Here is a 13,459-nt window from a genome sequence, read left to right as displayed (position 1 = left end):
ACAAAGATAAACATATACATTCAAATCCTAACAATGTGGAATTTTTTATGGCACTAAAAGACATTAATTGAAAAATTAAGAATGTTTTTTATAGTGAGACAATGCATGGCTATTGTTTATTGTAAATTGTTTAATGACAGGGAATTTTAGGCAAGCATTCACTACTGGTTTTTGTATTTATATTGCTGCTGGTTTAAAAAAAGAAATCCCATTCAGTTCATCTTATGTTATCTTTCTTTTTAATTAACTTTTGTTTACTCAAACTAAAATACATGTACGGTTGGATGGATACCGTCAGGGTTTTGGACCTTTGGGAAGTACCATGCAACAAAATAATCCAGCAGCACACAAATGTGAGATTGGTTAATCCACCTGTACTCTGATAATTAAATACCAGATAACAATGAAATAAAATTTATCGAAAACTGAGTAATTGTTTACAGATATGTATTGTCATATGAAGGTAATTTGATTTTATTAAATAGTGTCCCATCAGCTGTATTGGTCTCGCATCATACTACTATTGGTGTGCTATGTTGGAAACGTAAGTTTATTCATAGAAATTGTAGATGCATATAAATTAAAAAAAAAAGTAGATTGTTGACCACAATTTGAGAAGAATAACTTAATAACAAAGATATTTTACTAATGTTAACCCATTTACAACTTAAATAAACACAGTCATCAAAAATGTTAAAAAAATATATTTAATGATAAAAAGGTTAAATTAATGTAACATTATTAAAGTCCTGAGCCAACACCTTGGACATGTGTGTTATATGAAAGATTACTTTATTTTTGCAGTTTGTAAGTACTAGTTGAACGAGGGAATTTTTAATGTGTGTTAAAAATTCTTAACAAGTAATAGTAGTGTTCCGTAAAATTTACATGACCAAAAATTACTGTTTGGAAATAAGTGAATAAAATACATAACTTAGCTTTTTAATCAAGGTCTTCACTTTAATTCCAGAGCAAATTTGGTTTACCGTACAATACCGTGTCTGCCCCACAGAAGAGTCGCCTCTGCGTTTGGGTCACACCTTTAATTTTTGGCAAAAAAAATCTTAACATTTTCACCGTAAAGGTCACTGTCGAATATAGATCGCACCATACATCTTGACTCCAATAGAATACAAGTGAAGTCTTTATGGCCCATGTCTCAGCTTATTGCCACATAAGAAACGTGGCACTGATGTAATTTATTTTTTCCTAACCTAACTAAATTTAAGTGTATTTGTTTGGGTGGTGTGTGGATTACGGACGACTCTATGTACATCCCAGGCCAAAGCCTTTATGCCTAATCATGCTGAGATTAAGCCATGCAGAAAAGATAGCATGTATCATGGGCTTTTTTGTTTGGGGATTGGCCAGCCCTGGCAGCAATTGAGACCATGACTAACTCTCCTATCTTAAACTCTAGACCATAACTAGTTAAGTTGGGCCCAGGTAAAAAACCCTGAGCTCATTCATGCAGGGTTAAATTATTGCAAACAGGTTCATTACAGGACAAGAAGGATGGTCCAGGAAGAATAATTGGTCAGGGGCAGAAAGTTTCTACCATGCTGGGGTCCGGAGCTTGGTCCTTTCGGCCCGCATTTGTGCTTGTCTGTATCTGGATTTGTGCTCGTGGCGCATGCGCCCCTGGTGGCAGGTGACAGTACTCGTTGCCTCTCAGGCCAGTCAGCGCATGTACTTATAGCTAGAAAAGAAGAATGTGTTGAGCGCATACAAATTAATTGATAATTTAACTACGTTAATTGATTGTGAGCTGACACATAGGATCAATTCATCTCACTCCAGAATGGATAGAGCGGCAGGTCGCTTTGTCACCAGTAAAATGCTGTCGGCACTTAGAAAAATTACCAATTCTGCCAATGCAAAAACCAGAGCCCCACCATTTACGTTTCAGGAGCTAAGAGTTAATAAATTTTAAATTGCCCTACCATGAGATGGTGCATCGAGACACTCTCGGGGAAGGATAGAGCTGCAGTTTGACCTGTCATGAGTAGGTAGTCAGTCGGATAAGATATTATCCAGTCCTTCATTGAGAGGCCTTAGCATCAACTTTTACGCATTTGTGATCTACAGTGTTGTCCCTGCTGTAGAATAGCTAATTTTATGAACTGCCAGCATACTTGTGTTTAATGTACCAATGTATTCAAAATAAAAAAAATAAGCAGGCAATGCCCAGCTCATTGTTAAAGCATAGGGCTGTGTTCTCTCGCCAGACTGCAGTGCCAGGGCTGGGGTCGGCTCTTGGGAAGCTGCTACGCTGTGATTGGCCAACCACAGAGCACTACGGTGGTTGGTGCGCAAGCACCATTTTAGGGCGTTTATATTTCTGTATCTCGTCGGGGTCGTAATTGCTGACAGCTGAAACAAGTGGGCCTTGAGTTTCTGGAGTTATAGTTTTACACAACTACGTGCTTAAGTTCATAAATCTAGATGCTTGAAACACGCTGATGGGTAAGCAAGTGGTAGGGGCGCTGGCTAGTTCAGGGGGCTACCACACACACCTAACATAACAGTTTGGAAAAGGAAACTACAACTTGCAAGAAATTTTAAAGTTGTTATTTTTTTGCCTATGAAATTATTGTGAATGAGATTACAATAATAGCTTTGTCCTTGCAGTGTTGCCAAATATTACTGTTTATCCATAATTATTACTGATTTGGATGCCCAGTTATGGAATTACAGAGTGCTAGTTATTTACTACAGAAACAGAGAAACTTAGTAACACGTCAGAAAATTATGTATATCAGTCTTTTGTACGATAAATATTGTACTTTCAGCCTTTGGCTGGTAAAATACAGTTTAGTTGAATCCAATTCAGCTTATTAAATGTGCTCTAAGAACAAATTTATCTTGAAGACGATTCAAGATGATAAGCATGCAGTTTTTGCGTTATCAAGATATAGTTAAAAGGTAGACCTTTTGTAAAGTTCTCAACATGAATATAAATTCTGATACTTATTCTTTTAATATCTAGTTGTTTTTAGACCCATTTTAAACACTTCAATGAATGAAGTTGCTCATTACCGACTGTATACTTAATTAATAATTAATTGGAAACATTTTTGTGTTTACTTTGCTCATGGTTTTATTGTATGCTTAAATGTGATTACTGATGTGTGTGTGTGTGTGAAAGTCAGAAGCAATTCCTTGCCCGCAGCTGATCAAAGAACATTTTTGATTAGCTATTTGTTAACCCATTTAGAGCTACAATTTTCGATAAAAAACCTTTTTGTTTGTCGGAAAATGTTTGGCCAGAAGGCTGGTGTACGACATGATTCTGTATAATATAAATAGAGCTAAATAGTGAAATCATTTTTGTTTTATACAGCCTTTAGTTTAATGGCATATACCGATATCTATTTATGATAACTTAACCATGGGGTAATAAACATCTGAAATTATTTGTAAAACTTGACCCTATTTTGGTAGCATATAAACTGATGAAAATATTATTTTGCCATCAGAGAAAACTGATCAACTCGCCCATCTGGTTCATTACATCATTCTCCGAAAATTCCCAGTGGACACCTTGAGAAGTTTGTGCATCACGGTAGAAGATGTGCCACGAATTTTGCATCATCTTTCCACTGAAGTAGACAACATGACCATTTTTATGTTGGAGTTTGATATGTATGAAAAAAAAGGAAAACTTTGTTTGAAAGACAAATGGTAAGTCTAATAATGTTTATATCAGTTATTGTGATGTAGTTAAATTAAGCAAGTGATTGTTGCTAACTAATGGCTTTTTATTGGGTTTTAGTTTTTTTTAAGCATGTTTGTTTAAAACTGCCTTCTAAATTGTCCTCCAATTTTCTGACTGTCTTAGTACTGTAGAAGATCTTTAACATGGCATTCCATGGTTTGTACATGCTGTAGCACAGCAAGCACCAGTCAGCCGCTTGCGTGCAGACATTCCAGGTGGATTGTGACTAGTGACTTGGCCCCCAGGTCACATAACTGCACTGCCACATTTTTAGTTTGCTCACAGTTATTGTTACTGTCAGTTTTCATTACATTGCCGTGTTTCCTGTTTTATTTTGGGTAGGGCCTGGAAAATTTCGGTGTTTTCAGTATGCAAATAGCGGTATTTTCAAATTAGAAAAGTGGTGGTTTAAAGTCTGTATTTTCGTTATGCAATGGAAATTTTACCAGTATTTTAAATGTTGACTAAATTTTGCAGTTATTGAAGATAATAGTTTACATATTTAATAAACAATCCATGTATACTAGGAATAGACTAATATGCATAATAATAGCCAATTAAATCCAAAACAGTTACACAAAACAGACATTTAAAAAATATTCATATGTGCAAACTGTATAAAACACAGTGTTAAAACATAAAAACAGTGTTAAAACATAAAAACAAAACACAGTGCAGAGTACTTTACAATCTTTTATACTTCAAAACACATTTCACTTAGTAATTGTAAGTTTTCCTGGGAGAGGCTGTGGCGATGATCAGAAAGAACAGTGTTATACTTTGAAAAAAACCTTTCGCTGTCTGCATTTGCACACGGAAGCCAGATGGACTTGAGTGTACCCTTTGCAAATTCTGAATGGTTTAAAGACAGCCCCATTAAAACTGACACAATATTTACAGCACTATCTTCCTCTCGCACATGTTTTTTGACAGCAAACTGCAGTTCAGTGTAGCCTTGAATCAACAAATTTTCATCCAGATGTGAGAGCAAGAAGATATTTTTGAGTCTTTTTCCAAGTACATATTGGTGTAATACTAGCTTGGATAATCTCTGTTGGATCAAACACACTCTGTTCTTCGTAAAAGTTTCGTGCTGGATCACTTGCTTTCAGAGACAGTAGCTTGGTTGATGCATGTGAGGATGCTGTAACTAAATATGATGTGATTTGTGCTTTAAGAATATCTTTCTCACAGGTCATCAAATTTTCTTTTGTTGCTTCACCAAAACTTCCAGCTTCAGCTAGTTGTAGGGTTTGCTCAAGTTTGCCATAAATAACATGAGAGAATGGGTACGAAGACCGTTCTAACAATTTTATAAGGTCAACTAAATCTCCCCCGATTTCTTTAACAAACACAGCTTGGATATTTACAATTTTGATATGATCTTTTGAAGATTGTGTTAAGAACTCAATGCCAGAATTACTCACTGATGCAAATTCTTCCATTTTCATGAACTCAACAATGTCAATGAAATGGTCAGCAATGTATGCAACTATTCATACCAGGATGACCAACGTGTCAACACTGGAATAGGAAAAAGGGGATTGTTCTTGCCAGGATACTTCTCATCTAGGAACTGCCGACTTTAGATATTTGTCAATGGAATCTTTTCTTTCTCATGAAACTTTACAGTTGCAAAATTTGCACATCACTGTGCTATTGTCAGTACAATAAAACCCATGTTTCTGATACTGATATGCTCGGTCTCGAGCACTCAAATTATTATTTGGGATTTTCAAACTCTAGACAGAAATATGTTGCAACATACTACATACAGGCTGTTACGAAAACAATCAACTAAACTTGGCGCGCAAATAAATATCAGCAGTGGAATGCCACTACGTTGGGAACGCTGTCGCGGCTCGTGACGTCAACAACAGATGCTGGCTGCATGATAGTCACGCATGCCCGCACACTCCCAGTCTCGCTGCGCAGACTAATTTCGTACCTGCAAAATCATTATTTGCTTATTCTCTTGCTATTTACGAAGTTACACAAAATAAACATCTACGGTAAGATAAATTCGTTAGCCTCTAACATATGTGTTTAGCTTTACACAAAACAAAACTTCTCACAGTCTGCGAAATGTATGATCTTCGTTAAGGAAGCATTCACTTACGTGAGAAGTTAGTAGAAGCTATGTTGGCTAACCTGGACACACCAGGTTTGTTTTGTTTCTTAACATGTGTTTTAAATACCAGTGTACTCTGTATATAAATGTTTCTTTGGTAATCCTGTTAAAATTATATTGATGTTTGATAATCTGCCATGAACGTGGTCCTGGACGTGTTGGATTAAATACTTTCACAGGGAAATTTCCTAACTACGAAAATCTGTTCTCCGATGTAAATAAAATGAGTGCTTTTGAATATTAATAGAGGAAAAGCTATTTTTTGTTACTTACATTTTGTTGCCTTCAAGCAGGTTTCACACAATACGTTTCTCGTGCAATACCTAAGCTGAGCTTGTGTACTATATTAATGCACACTGTATGCATAGGGAGTTCCATAACTTAAGCAGTGATATAAATGTAGGTGCTAAGTTCATCATGCGCCCTTTGGCTGAAACTAGAGTTGGGATTATACCTTAATTTTGATACTCAATAGTCAATACTTGATAAAAGTCCCACAAAGTTATATATTTTTATTGAGAAAAATAAGTATCCAAAATTTTCAGAGTAAAATCTACTTCTTTTCTTGTGGTCACAATTCTAACAGCACTGAACAACTGTTCAAACAGGACAACTGGGGAACACTAGGAACTTGCTAGCTGGCGTAGACCAGGAAACCCATGTTGATTCTTACAATTATAACGGAGGTATGGATTTGAGATTTAAATGACAAAGCATGGAGTATTGAGGTATTAAAGAATCTGAGCCCACAAGTTAGGTATTTATGGGTTGATGTTATAAAGGGCTGTGTTTGGAGGAGGGGCCAATCATACATATTAAATTGTATCCAAAGTAAATTTGGATAACAGAAGACCTAACTGGTTAACAATGCCATTCCATATTGGGAAACAAACACATGGAGTAACAGAATGAATCTCGTGGGTTCTCGTGTTCGTGTCCTTATGTAAGTAGAATGTGTGCTATCATGTGAAAAAAAGAAAAAGAAGAATTAAGTTCACTACCACAGTTTCGGTTTGTTCAGTTATCTTCCTTGTTAATCATTTCTTGCATGAAAAAGTTGTATGATGTAAACAGAGATTCAAATGAAATTTGAGAAAACTGTTTATTGTTTTAAGTAAGTAACTTTTAACTGAATTAAATTTATTCGTCCTTTTATATACTACTGCTAATACAACATCGTAAAATAATATTCACATCCCACTGCATTTTAAAAACGTGTGTTATGTTTTTAAGGTAATGAGCTGATTCAGAAAATTAATAAGCTTTTTTTTCTCTCTTCTGTGTATGTGGTCAATAAACAGCAGTTCACATGACCATTGGCGAAGGATCATTGTGATAACCTGTTCTCTGTAGCTATCATTCCATTTCATGGAAGTATAGGAAGTGTTTTAGCTCATTGTCTCAAATGGGGTTGTATCTTGCAGGTTATATTGAGAGATTTTCTCATTTCAAGAACAGTGAAATATCACGACCTACCTAAAAACTCCATAGCTTTGGTTTTTAATAATGAAAAACTTAATGTATTAAATGTATATTCTCTTATAGATGATTAGTTTCCTAATTCATGCATGCGTGAATAAGAGCTGCTTCTCACAGCATTTAGTTGCCAGCTTGTGAATGCTTGTCCTGTTAAATGTGCCTCGCACACAGTGAATTTTTAAATATTTTATTCTACCATAAATAAGTTAATAACATATCTATTATATGGTGACCATGCTTATAGCAAACAATAGAGCACATTAGATTTTTTTATTGCAAATCACGGAGGCCTAATGCTAGGCTATATGTAAAATATACTTTAGTAAACATTTCACAATGTAGTTCAGCTAAGTCGTATTTCAACAGTACACTGAATAAAAGAATTTAACCTTAAAAGCTAATGCCAGAGGAAATATCCTGGTGTTGGATGCATCACTGATTATTTATTAGGTTGGACACATACTTGTTCTATTGGCATTTATGCAACAAAGTCTCCATCTCCAACCAACGTGCATGGCAGCATTACTAGCCATGGACATATCCTATCATCAATCGAGTCTTTTCCTGAATGTCTCATGCTGTTTGCTGCATCTTGCCAGGCTCTCTGGTGTCCGCACTTGACGAGTCCAGTGTCTGGAATTATGGTGGTGTAACAGTTCCCAGCACTATTACATAGCCGAGGCTGTCTGAATACATCAATCCCTCTTTTAGCTTATCTTTAAATGGTGTGAATTTATTTAGCGCAATGTCAATTTTACTTCTCCAATCTTGAATAGCATGTCTGTAAATTTCAGTTAGCACGAAATCGCCACAGGCAAAAAAAAAAGTTGGGCATTAAGCCATGAAGTCTGCTTCAACTCGATAAACAACAGATGTACCGTGGCATTCAGTTAGCCATATGAGGAGGGAAGTGATGCACGCGCAGGTCTGACTACGCTATTGGCTGTTATACAAACATCAGCTATGGCAAGTTCAGTTGCAGCTAGGACCAAATGTTTTTTATGTCCGCACGTATGCCACCGGGCTGTACTGTTGTCACCTGGCCACACAGTGGGCTGTGATGAACTTCAGTCTAGCCAGTGGCGGGGAACTCACGCACGAACACAAACTAACATATGCCCATTCGTCTGCTGATAACTGTACGTGTGCGAGCCCCTGCAGTTAGAATCATGGCTTCCAAGTGAGAGCGTAATGCATCGTGTTGAAGTATTTAAGACAAAACTAGAAGTTTTACAGCGTGCAGAATGTCATGAAGATCAAAGTTAAGCTGATCACGCTTTAGTTATAAGCAAGTTAACTGTGCACATGATCGTATGTAACGTAAATAAGGACTCCATCAAATGTTTATGTAAGTCTGATGCTGATGTTTGTATTAGCAGGAATATATTTGATATTATATACCGGAACAGAAATGAGAAATGATTCACATGGAAAAGGTTTTTTTAAAAAAAAAAATTTGTAATAAAAAAAAATCACGGTCTACAGGATTGGGGTAAACCAAGTGGTGATATGCGAATAAGAACTTTAATTTTGAAGTACATAACCACTTAACTCCTCCCATTACGCAGTGTCTTATTTAGTTATTTGTCATACAAAGTATTTGTTGGGTAGGTTTTTAAAGGTAAATAGTGTGACACATTTATCGTTCTACACATTTATGTTACGTGAAGAATATTTCCCTACACATTTTGGAACACATTAAGTAAATTAGCTTTGCTATTTATGGAGATTAATGGTTTACAATACACCATTTCGATTAACACGAACCTAGAAATGCATTAGTCATGCTAAGTGAGGGATTGGTGTACTGTACTTACTTGAGTATGAGGTTTTTCTTTAAAAAAAAATATTTCAGAAGCGAGTAGTAGACTGATACTTGAGACCTAAAGTTTGAAAAATTCTACTTTTATATTTAAATAATTACTACATAAATTGATTCAAATATATTATTAATTGTTATGACTTGCTGGGTACATGCTTAATACAGTACAGAAATGATGTAAATCAACTCATTCAGTTCTAATTCAGTTTCATTTTTATGCATTTTTTTTTCTTTTTTGATACTAAAACTTATTGTTTTGTGACAGTAGTGTGTATAAAATGAGTTAAACTATGGTGAGCCCTAAGTGTTCTTGAAAACATAATTTCTGCCCTTGAAATTCAATATAGGGTTTAGTAGAAATTATTGTTTGTTTGCTGCTTGTACAACTTAAATAATAATATAGTTTATAGAAGAATAAAGATCCACATGCATGTGTAAAGTTTATTATGGTTGCGGAGGGGGGGGGGGGACGTGCCTCTTAGATATTTACGTAGCCTGCAAGCTTAAATTTTCTGTTTTTTTCTTCTACTAAGTATAAGCTTCCAAAGTTTATTAGGTTCAATTTAAATATAGCACGTATAATGCAGCTTCTATTAGAGCCTATGGTTTGAATTAAACAAAAATTTAATGTCCTCAAATTTTATATTTGAAGAGTTATTCTTAAACAGTGTGTGATGGGGTAATGGTTGCTGTAGCTTGTTGTATTTCTGCAGTGTGACTATGAGGATACCTAACTTGGAACTGCTGGTTCTGCTCGAAGTTACTGTAGACCTGACTAACTGGGGAGCCCTCTGCAAGGCGGACGTTTCAGCCAGGGCCTTGATTGGATCCGTCAGGTAAGTGCACTTGTTTTGTAGAATATCCATATCATGCATTACTCATACTTCTGTGTGCCTGCGCGGCTCAGAGCTCGCTAGTCTTAAAGCCACAGTTCATAAAAATAATTCTTTTTGTGTCTGAAAATGGGGTAAGTCACGCCATTTAGTAATATATCTGGTTTTTGTTGTAATGTAGCTCAATTTTCAAAAAACGTGATCTAAAAGTCTAAATTTTCTACTGTGGTGATTGAATTTCTGTGGAAGTATTATTGTTCATCCTGGAGGGTTGCATTTTGTGCAGTCTATAATTTAAATAAGACATCTCATTTGAAATGACTATGTTTACATAGTTGCAAAAAACAAGGTGCTCTTAATTTTGTCTTTAACCTGTCTAGTTAAGCTGTCATTAATGACAATTACCGTGTTTTCTCGCATAATCGTCGCACATTTTATTCCAAAATCAAGTTTGAAAAGTAGGGGTGCAACGATTATGCGTAAAAAAAATTGTTTGTGTTAGATAAAGTATTCATAAAAACAAAACTCATTCACGGAAAGTACGTTTATTTACAAAGTGAAGTATAAAAGAGCACGCCAAACAATTTAATTTAATAAGTCATGCAACAAAAACCTTTCTTCAACTTTAAATAGAAAAACAAAATCTGTGATCCAAATGTAAGCCGAACGAACTCGTAACTACCGTAGTAAACACCACGAAAGAGTGCGGGCTATCTTATGTAGTTAACTCGGTACTGGATAGAGAGCGCACGTTGCTTGCAATCGGCGAGATATCAATATTCAATTACGTGTGCGCGCTCTATACAGGGAGCAAAATAACCAAACAGTAATGATTGCAATGAGCGCTGGCTACATTTTTGTAAGTGGTACACCGCGGCGACGCAGACGAACAGATGAAGGTTATAACGTTTAAAATGTCTTTAAAAGAAAATTTACACATCAGACAGCTTTGTATTTCCATTATTTAAATAAATACGTGGTAATTTCTGAACAAATATTATATTTATACTTTAAAATACATCGTTTTATACGGAAAAGATAACTACACAAAGCAGGACCAAAAACATAATGCGACGTTTACGCGAGAGGTTTTTTTTTTATCCAAATTTTGACGCCCTAAAATATGGGTGCGACGATTATGCGATAAAAGAGGATATATGGTCTTTGCTGCACTGCAAACTGTCAGCTCAAATCTCCTGCTGGAACTGTAGCAATGAAAACTGTTGTGAAGAATGTCCATTTTTTTTCTTAAGGAATAAGTTTGTTTCACATTTCATATTCTGCTCACTTTGTCATCCTGTTTATTGGGAACCATTTATTAAACTGAATTTCTTTACATTGTGTAAAATTATAGTTTGCACTTATAACTTCTTCTGATAACGGAATTGCTATAGAAAATTGATCTGATTGTCAGTGAAGATTTTTGATAGAATCTTAAAAGTGCGGATGAAACATTTGAACCCTAGTGCAATTTTTTACTTCTAATTTGATGTATAGAGACCGTACTTACGGGGTGCCTTTTCCGATCTGTTCTCACTATAACTTATAAACATACAGAATTAAAGTCAGCAAAATGTTAAACTGTTCAAATAACAGTGTAATGTTGTTATTCTTGCCTTCTTAGGGAAGAAGACATCCAAAAGTTGGCGTGCACAGTTGCACAAGGTGGAAACTTCTTGAGCCAGTTTCTTCTAACTATCGATGATTACCTGCAACACCTGGCAACATTACTGAAATAATTTACGTACTGACAACATCGTGGAATCCAGTATCTAATGTTTGTACCCCATTTTTTTTTTTTTTTTTTTTTTTTAAAATTTTGTATGAAGATGGCAATACATTCAGATAGTTCAGTGTTTGTTATAAAAGTCTGTCTCTTTTAATGTTACGAATACTTCTTTTTAGGACTGTGGGAATATTTTAATTTTCCAGTACAAATATGAATAATAAACTATTTGTATTCTATTTTACCTTGAATACTAAATATTCATTTGCTTACGAATATTTGAATAGCATACCCCGTGAGTTTGTTATATACCAACATTCACTGTTGAGATTGGTCATTTGTGTGATATAAATACCTTTTTTTTTTAATTTCCAATGGGACTTCATAATCAAAAACATGAACAATAATCAACATTTTAAACATGCAACAAGTATTCAAAGTTTTTTTCTCTACTATCTCGCTAAACAGTTAAAGAATTTTTTTTGTATTCATTTTGTCATACACACCAGAAGTGAGAAAAAATAAATAAACATTAACAATTATGAATTACACCACCACAAAACACAGACACTACATTGCAATGGTCATTAAAAGAAGTAAACGTCATAGTTTCAACAGCGTATAAATTGATCGTCACAATTGATCTATCACCATGTAGTACTGTAGCAGCTTACTTGCTGTATGTATCTATGATGCGAATCAAAAATATATTTAAAAAAAAAAGTAAATAATGGTTTCGGATGTCAGATGGAATCAGCAGAAACAGTATTTATAATAATATTGCTGAACTAAAATAAAATTTACTTGGCTGCCTTAACAACGTAAACTCATGAATAACTAGGGTTTAAATATGTAAATATGATCTCATTTAATAACACATTTTGGAATTCAGCATTTAAAATAAATCAATTATGTGTGAAAATGATTGCATCATAAAGTATTTTGCAGTTCACAAAAATTTTATGGTTCAATATGTAGAGTAGCATGTTCCAGAAAATAAGGCGAGTAGGAACTGAAATGAAATATTGATTGGTTAAGTTAGCTGCATAATTTAAAATACAATTTTTTTATTTCATAATTGAAATATTTCAACAAATTTTTTTTTATAAATTATTGTAGCTGACTTAAACTAACCAACTTTTCTCTTTAGTATTATTTGTCCAATTTTTCAGAAGTTGTTAACTTGGTATTCATATTTGATTCAAACTAAAAAAAACTTATATTCTCACAGGCCTACTGTTTATGCAACAAGAGATAAAGAGTATATTTAAATTTTAGTATTGCCTATGTAACAAAACCTGTATATATGTTAATAAATGTGACAAATTAATTTTATTATTATAAAAATTGTTAAGCATTATTTTTTTGTAATGAAAATATTAAAATGGCAATGTTAAAATTAGAACTGTTTTTTTTTGAGTGTAAATAAAAATTACATATTTGTGAATTCCTAACTGTAATTTTTATGTGTTTTTAGCAGTAGGGATGATTAGTGATGTATATATTTTTTTCCATTAAAAAGTTTGATAGTTTGTAAGACTTGGGGCATAATCCATTTGGTCTATGTGCAAATAGAACTTGACAAAAGTGTATCTAAAGCCAACTTGTGGCCATGCTTCAGAAATCTTGTTTACACGTAGGTTAGTTGTTTGCCTTTTGATCAGTTCTGTCACTTCCTTAGACCAACATTATTATTTTTTTAAACAAAAGATACAAAGTGATAAAATACCATGGCTGAATACTAGAAGAG

General features: G+C 34.5%; 1 protein-coding gene across 1 annotated transcript in view; it reads left to right on the top strand.

The window, feature by feature from the left end:
• The window catches only part of LOC134537373 (uncharacterized), a 57,130-nt gene extending 44,019 nt beyond the window's left edge, over positions 1-13,111 (top strand). Inside the window, exons 8-10 of the mRNA XM_063377735.1 lie at positions 3,480-3,684; positions 9,864-9,986; positions 11,608-13,111. Coding sequence (XP_063233805.1) covers positions 3,480-3,684; positions 9,864-9,986; positions 11,608-11,722 — 443 coding nt within the window. The 3' untranslated portion in view covers positions 11,723-13,111. The remainder of the gene's footprint in view (positions 1-3,479; positions 3,685-9,863; positions 9,987-11,607) is intronic.
• The last annotated feature ends 348 nt before the right edge of the window (positions 13,112-13,459 follow it).

This window comes from Bacillus rossius, chromosome 1 (assembly GCF_032445375.1).
Source record: "Bacillus rossius redtenbacheri isolate Brsri chromosome 1, Brsri_v3, whole genome shotgun sequence".
Classification (NCBI taxonomy): domain Eukaryota; kingdom Metazoa; phylum Arthropoda; class Insecta; order Phasmatodea; family Bacillidae; genus Bacillus; species Bacillus rossius.
Note: the sequence above shows the minus strand (reverse complement) of the source record. Positions and strands in the feature narration are given on the sequence as shown.